This window comes from Zingiber officinale, chromosome 3A (genome assembly GCF_018446385.1).
Source record: "Zingiber officinale cultivar Zhangliang chromosome 3A, Zo_v1.1, whole genome shotgun sequence".
Classification (NCBI taxonomy): domain Eukaryota; kingdom Viridiplantae; phylum Streptophyta; class Magnoliopsida; order Zingiberales; family Zingiberaceae; genus Zingiber; species Zingiber officinale.
In genome coordinates, this window is record NC_055990.1 from 7338212 (window position 1) to 7345819 (window position 7608).

Consider the following 7608-nt stretch of genomic DNA (forward strand, 5'->3'; position numbering starts at 1 on the left):
TTGGTAGACACCATAGGAGGAGTATTTACCCTCGAGCCATGGAACTATTAGTTGTACCGACTTTTATGGGTCCTAAATATCAGTCCACCAATTCGTACTTGTCATTTGATTGGTTAGTGTCGAGTGCCATTTGGTCCGAGAGCATCTTCAATAACACAAACTCCAAGTTCACTAAGGCTATTATAGTACATAGATAAATGGCGACAAATTTCCCCTTAATTTTTGGCCTACCAAGAGTAGTAATACATGCGCATAATAAAAGAGGCATGGCCATAAAGCGTATGTGGTTACATGGCCCATGCACAGCAGACGAGAAGCTCAAACAAACCCAGCTGGGCTTCATTTCTAAAACTGTTTGGTCGGCTAATAAAATTTCAAATGGTTCAGGAAATTGATACACGTGGGGCAAAAATTTAATCTCAAAACGGTTCTTGAAACTACTTTGGCAATGTTTGCTCCAAAAAGTTTAGAGCGCCATGGTTCTTGAAACTACTATGGTCTTTCTGTAAACAGACAACGAAGTAAAACCTATCTCCATTAGCATTCAAGATAGCATCTCACTGACCTTTGTAGCAAAATCGTCATCCTCATCTAGATCATCTTCTTCGCTTGGGTGGGGTGTGTTTTTGTGGTCAATTTCTTTGTCCTTTCCTGATTCATAATTGAAATCCCCATCTTGCTTGTCAGAAGTTTCCATCTCTTCCTCTTCTGCATTCTCCAAACCGGTATCATCCTCAGTTTCCAAGGCATTAGCTTTACTTGGAGAATGGCTGTGGTAGGCTAGCCCATTTTCAGTATGGATCATTCCCTTGTCATGGTTAACAATGGTGTTGCCTTCTGTGTTGGCTTCTAATTGAGGAACCAATTCATGTATAGAAGAGTATCCACTTTGATTGTTTTCATGCTGAGCAGTAGAAACTTCATTCTCCACATATGTCAGCTCTCTTTTCCGCTTCAAGATAGCAGTCAGTGGCAATGGACCCTCAAAATATAGAGGATTTTCTGATTCATAAAGGCCTTCCAAGTTATTAGAACCAGTAACTTTGATTTCCTGGATATTCTCATTATTCGTGGCACTTCTTAGCTCTGCAAGAGACTTTGGGCTGGCAAAATCTAGAGAGACTGTGCCATCTTTTAAGGTTGTTTTTTCCCTATGAATCCTCTCATCCTTGGTGAATATCTCACTTGGTTGACGTCTTGTTCTTTCTGAATACCTTGTTTTGTAGATTGTTCGCCTAGTTGGTGAGCATATGCTTCTAGATCCTCTTCCTCTCTCTTTCTCTGAGAACATATTGTTGGTTGCATCAGCAACAGATTTAATAGGAAATGCAATCCTGCCTTGCAAACGACAGCTGATGAACTGTTCAGGAGGAAATTTCATATCATCATGTGAATGATAGCAATAATGTCTCTCCTCAACATATTGTTCATCTCTTCGGTAGAGCTCATTATGACAGCCATGATTACTGGTAGATTGTGTACCATTGAACCTTCTTCGTTTATTTAGTTGGTAGCGCAAATCTGACCCAGTGATGCAAACTGCATCAATTTTTGTCTCTCTATCAGTTACTCTTCTTTCAACTGATGATGCTCTCTCCAAAATTCTAAGAGCAGTCTTTGATTCCAGCCCATGTCTGTCATGTGGTAGTTCATAGTTGCCATATCTGACCATTCCATTGTATTGATCCTGGTCAACCTTCGTAATAGGTTCATAATCGTTGTGCTGATAGTCACATTCATCTACAGCTTCCATATTTCGTCCACCATGAGCAGACATTCTTCTGAAATTATCTTCATTGTGGTAATAATCAGGATCTTCTATGTCATCTTCTACAAGTACATCAAAACCAGGGGAATGTTCCCCCAAGAACTCATCAGCATCCCTACCATTGTCCGGTTCCTCTTCAGTAGGTTGCACTTGATTATTCCATTGTTGGCTTTGAAAATAACCATTGTTCACAGATACACCATTCTGTGACAGTGCAGGAGGCTCCTCATCCAATGAATGAGGGGGCAATATTTTAATTTCGGATGGTTCATGTTTGGGAGCATTGCCAGCTTTTGTAACAAGTTCTACTGTTTCAGATGATACTAATTCAAAATGCATGTTGACAGGTGTCTTAGGACTGTCATGTCGGAATTCTTGCATATCTTGTTGCACACTAATTTTCTTCTGCGCATTTTGGTCATTTGATTGTAGCAGTGCAGCAGAAGGCATAGATACCGTTGTCACCTGCTGGGGAAGCGAGTTGACAGATGCCGGCAGTCCATGCATGAATGGACAACTTTTGCCTTTCAAACACTGGCCCCGCTGGAAATAGTAGCAAGGAACACACTTGTTATATCCGTTATTAGGAGGTCGGGCAGCTGGTGTAAATGTTGGCGCAGAAGTCTGACTTGGCAGAGGGCTGGGCATTTCTGTTGCAAACAGAGAACCTAGAGGCTGTTACAACAAACAGAATCAATTAGTTCCACATATATAAAGATACCGAATTAATAAGTTGCATTAAAAATGCAAGCAACCGTGGGTGATCATCTCAGCTCACTGTGCAGATATTCTCATATGATCAGCATTAAACTAAAGGAAACAAGTCTTTTGAAATTGGAACGAGACAATTTTTGTGATTAGGAGTTATATATATATATATATATATATATATATATATATATATATTATAACGCTCAATAAGAAACCCTGTTCCTTCTAAGCACTTCCGTGGCTACCTAATGGAAACAGCAACTAGTAAGTAATAACTGATCCAGATAAGCTAGTCAGCTGGACATTGCATTAAGAAAGTTCTGTGCCAAAATAACTTTGGGCAGAACATAATAATATGAGTAAAATTTAAGCTGGCCAAAACAAGCATACATTAATTATTCCTCCTTAAATGATCCTAGGTACCATGTCAACAATGCTTGGACAATCCATGCATAGAAAATAAGCACTAGAGGTAGAAATGACATACTGGATGGCGGAATGAACATTTTGGATTGAGGCAGTTCCCATTTAGCCAATACCAACAGTCCCTACAGTTAAATCTGGCACCCTCACTGTGGCGATAATCACATTCACTCCCCTGAATGATGAAATGACTGTTAAATTCTAGCTCAAAGTAAAATACTGAATAAGCAGAACAATGCCACAGCAGAAGGAATCTAGCAGAATATAAGATTAGAAAAGAGCTATCAGTAATATTTGATATATATTACGCTAACATTTACCAAGGAGCCCAAGAAAAAATATTCTAGTAGCTGCCATGAATTTTAGAACCAATGTCAAGCTAAAATCAATGCAAGAATGAACTGGAAGTAACAGAATGCCTACCAAGCTAATTGTACAAAATGTCATCATAATCAGTTATAATCATTAGAATCGTGACAGTAATTCTCATTTAAGCGTTTATCGACAACCTGCTTTAAACATAAGGTTTATGATTGAATTTAGAACTTCAAAGTAAATTGCACATTAGAAAAGCCAAATGTCAAACATCTTCAAATATGATCCACCTACACATGGCTACAAGCTTAAAGAGAAGAAAGAATTAAATTACTGTAATAACATCATATGGATCCATTCATTGAATATTTGTCATAGTTTTAACGCTAGCTGACAACCTAACGCAACCCTCCTCCTTTATCCAGGCTTGGGACCGGCCATGACTGTAATAACATCATACTACCAAAAATGTACAAAGCTTCAATTTATTTGGCAACAACACGGTGCCATCAGTAGCAACTACTGAGAAAAGAAAGGCATCTTCCATAGGGAGTGTAACAATAATAACAGACACAAATAACTTTGGTCCTTTGAATTATCTTCAAAACATGATTAAGCCTTTAAAGTGGTATGCCTTTCTCATGGAGTTTAAACACTAGTTAATGATGCTTCAAGATGAAATATAAACACCATTAGGTTCAGTCAATCAACAGATTTCATATCATAGAATTTCATTCTTCAATTATGAAAGCTTATCTAAGCTTTCAAAAAGTAAATAGGTCCAAGAAGGGGAAATTTCCAGTAATATAACAAAAACAAACTTTCTGAATGATACATTAATGTTGATGATCAATAATTTAGCAAATTAAACACCTGAATGTTCTGAACCTTAAAATGGTAACTACAAGAATGGTATCTGCCACAGTGATAGCAAAAATGGAGCATAAAAATGTTAAAATAAAAAATTGAAACATTATCTCCACTCAAGGTGGACAGAATGAAACAAAATTGACCGGCTTCTAAAACCAAAATATGATTAGCCCTAATCCATTGCTTAGTATAAGGTACTCAAAGCTAGAATTGGGAAAAGGAGTTTTAGAAACTAATAATTGTAAGTAGATGCAAATCAAATTCCAGAAGAAATAATTTTATGTAGAGCTAAAAAACTGAACATCTGAGATACAGTTTCAACGGTAAGAAAAGAAGTCAAACAATAATTAACATAGGATAAAGAATGATAGCAAAAATCAAGAGGAGCTTTAGTAATCTAATGTGATTGTCATATGCCACTTGGACCAAAAGAAAACTTTATGAATTTGTGATAAAAATAAATAAATAAATAAATAAATAATAGTAGTGATTTATGAATTAGAGTGTTGGACTATTATGAAATAACTACTGAGGTAGGTTTAGTCCACTGGGCAATCGACTAAGGACCTTCCTTGAGCCAATCAGTTGTTCTCTGTTTGAAAGTTGACTGGGCAGTCGAATTAAGTAGATCTCATCTATTTGAGTTAACCAACAAGCTTGAAATTGACTAGGTATTGATGAGGTTTAAGTCAACTAAATTGTGATTGCTAGGAAGACAAGCTTACAATTTGATCCGCACAAGTAGACTGACAAGTGTCTAAGTTAACTGAAATAGATCTCAATTAACTAGTAAGGTACTGAGTTGATGGAATGCAGTAGCTGGCAATGGCAGATGGGCTTTCTGTGTTCAAAGATTCAGTCGAGTAAGAGCAAGTGGAACCGACTAGTTAGAGCTTATTTAAGGTCAGTTTGAAACTAAAATAGAATTCTGTTTCTACCTTTCTTCTTGAACCTCCTTTCTACCCAACTTAGAAGGTGGCAACAGCGGTTGAGTTTTAGCAATGATGCAACCATGGTCCAACGACCATTGGTTTGACATGCAAGTCAGATTATATCCAATTAGATGATTGATGTTGGTTTGGTCATGGTTCCATGAGAACCAATGAGTAGATTTATTTGTAGTGATGTCCTAGACTCCTAACCAAAGTTCAATAATGGTCGGTGTTGGTCTAGCATTTACATTTATAAGTTGGTCAGCATGGCCAATGACCATGATGAAAAAGGGAATTCATCTTTTCCTATTTTTCTCTTCCTCTCTTTCCAATTTGTCCAATTTTGGAAGAATAATTTTGGAAGGAGAGACCAAGAAATCCCACCTTGGCTCTCTTCTCTACTCTATCTAAGTAGAAAGTGGGTTTCTCTTCCTTTCCCTCTCCACCTGCCTCCATTTTGGCTCTCTACCCTCTAAGTAGGCATTGTCCCAAACAATAGGTTCTGTAATCAGACATTGAATCAACCAATGTTTGGAAACTTGAGGTGCAAATAGACCCATCAAAATTCTATTTAATTTAATAGAGTTTTTCAAAATCTAAACATAATTAGGAATAATCTTGTAGAAAGTCTACTTGCAGAAAAAAATCCATGTAGGAGACCCAAAATAGTCAGACTCGTGAATTATTGTTCCTATATTCATTCATGTAGAAAAAAAAAACTTAATGTCAGCAAGCCACATGCAATCATTGTATCCAGTAGTTTCCTGTGCAAACAATTTTATAGAGCTTTCTCTATTTAACCATGCTAGACTCTTAATCATATTACATATTAGATGTTGAACTTATTAAACATAAATGATGTTTATTGCAAAAATGATACTAAAGCCATAAAGAACCTTTCTGTGGCCCTGAATATACCAAAACATAGGACAGTTTCTGGTATCACAAAATTATGCACACAGACAACCTTTCATCAAGTCCGAGATTCAATAACGCCATGATACAGGATAGTAACAACCCAATGTGAACAGTTGCAAGGGGAAGAAATTAAATAGGTTTCTGAAAACAAAGATCTTAGCATTTGGCAGTTTGACCACAATTCAAAATGATGTCAGCACGTGCCCTAATATTAAGATGCTTATATCGCAATACCTAAAAGAACAAGGAACTAAGCAGTTCATTGGACATACGAATTCCAACAGATATCAAGAAGCAAGTTCTGCACCTAAGGCAAACATATGCACGTAATCACAGCTCAAATTGTGGAAAGGAGATGCCAAACTAGTCCAGAAGATCTTTTATGAGGCAAAATTTGTGATCAACTAAAGAAAATTTACGGGACTTGAATCACAAAATAGAATTAGAAGGAAAGACAACCCTAGGGGTTTTTTTTTTCTTTGATGATGACTCAAATAAAATATAAAGAACCAAATGCACATACAAACCTGAGGGAACAAAGAAGCAGAGCTCAAATTAAAAATATTTTTAGTATATTAACTAAAAGATAACATGACAAATAAAGAAAGCCAACACGAGGGGAAGAAAGCACCTTCTTGCAGGTGAATGGCGAAGCCAGAAAGTAAATGCAGTCGGTGTTTCTCTTCAATGCCTCTTCCTCCGCCATCTTAAGCTGGATCGCTTCGTGCCCACCATCACCTTCCATATATATTCTAACTCAAATGGTACCGACGGATCCCAATCTCCTCGCCGCGGATCAAAGAAAGAGGCAGGTGGTTACCTTCCTCCTACAATACCATGGGGCAGGGGTAGGGGGCCGCTGGGCGGCGGAACCCGCCTTTTGCAGCAAAGAAAGAGGCAGGTGGAGAAAGATAAAACCCCAGCTCAGAGCACAGAAACAAAGTAATAGAAACCTGAGCAACGGATCGGGAAGTTGAAGCGCGATGGCCGCGAAGACAAATGAGGGGAAATCGAATGAGACGAACCTCCAGATTCAGGTGGCGGAGGAGAAATCTCTAGCCAGAGTGCTTCATTTCATCGCTTGAAGTCCAATGGCGAAAGCTTCCGCGGCCCCTCGCTCCGTGAAGAAGAAGCCCCTCCTTGTGTCGTGTCTGCTGTTTTTGCACCCATTTTCAGCTATTTATAGTACAATTTCTATTGCACAGCAGAAAACCTATCAAAGCAGAGTTCTAGGAAAGTGATTGCTATTTTTTATATTTTAAGACTCTTTATTAATTTTAACACTAAATAGCCATTTTGCCTTAAATTTTTAATTTTAAATATATATATATACTAAATAGCCATTTTGCCTTAAATTTTTAATTATATATATATATATATATATATATATATATATATAAAATTTTGTATCAATTTTCATTTCCTTCTCCTCTCGCTTCTCTCGTCTCTTCTTCCACGGTGAGTCGGTGACGGCGAGGAACAGAACGAGTCCCATACGCACACGCCGGCGGCGGCCCATTCCCTCTTGCGTCCCTTCCTCCACCGTGCATGCCTTCGAGACCCTTGCGGCCTCGCCGAGACTGCCAAGGTGTTTCGCTTGTCTCAAAGATTGGATCTTGCACAGTCTTCTTTTGTTTACGCGCTAGGGATCATGGACAGATGCCGGCATGC

The 7608-nt window shown here is 38.1% G+C and overlaps 1 protein-coding gene across 1 annotated transcript; it reads right to left on the reverse strand.

The window, feature by feature from the left end:
* Window positions 1–217: 217 nt before the first annotated feature.
* On the reverse strand, window positions 218–7090 carry LOC122051128 (zinc finger CCCH domain-containing protein 32-like). Its single transcript, XM_042612085.1, has 4 exons — window positions 6963–7090; window positions 6569–6890; window positions 2967–3077; window positions 218–2443 (listed from the first exon to the last, which is right to left on the reverse strand). The coding sequence occupies exons 2-4, from the start codon at window positions 6680–6682 to the stop codon at window positions 545–547; spliced, it is 2124 nt and encodes a 707-aa protein (XP_042468019.1). The 5' UTR covers window positions 6683–6890; window positions 6963–7090; the 3' UTR covers window positions 218–544.
* Between the last annotated feature and the right edge of the window lie 518 nt (window positions 7091–7608).

What these genes read in the sequence shown, in the direction of transcription:
- LOC122051128 (XM_042612085.1), bottom strand. Translation starts at nt 6,682, where the DNA reads ATGGAAGGTGATGGTGGGCACGAAGCGATCCAGCTTAAGATGGCGGAG. An exon ending in CGCCATTCACCTGCAAGAAG is followed by an intron (nt 3,078 to 6,568) that starts GTGCTTTCTTCC and finishes TTCATCATTCAG; the next exon opens with GGGAGTGAATGTGATTATCG. An exon ending in AATGTTCATTCCGCCATCCA is followed by an intron (nt 2,444 to 2,966) that starts GTATGTCATTTC and finishes TTGTTGTAACAG; the next exon opens with CCTCTAGGTTCTCTGTTTGC.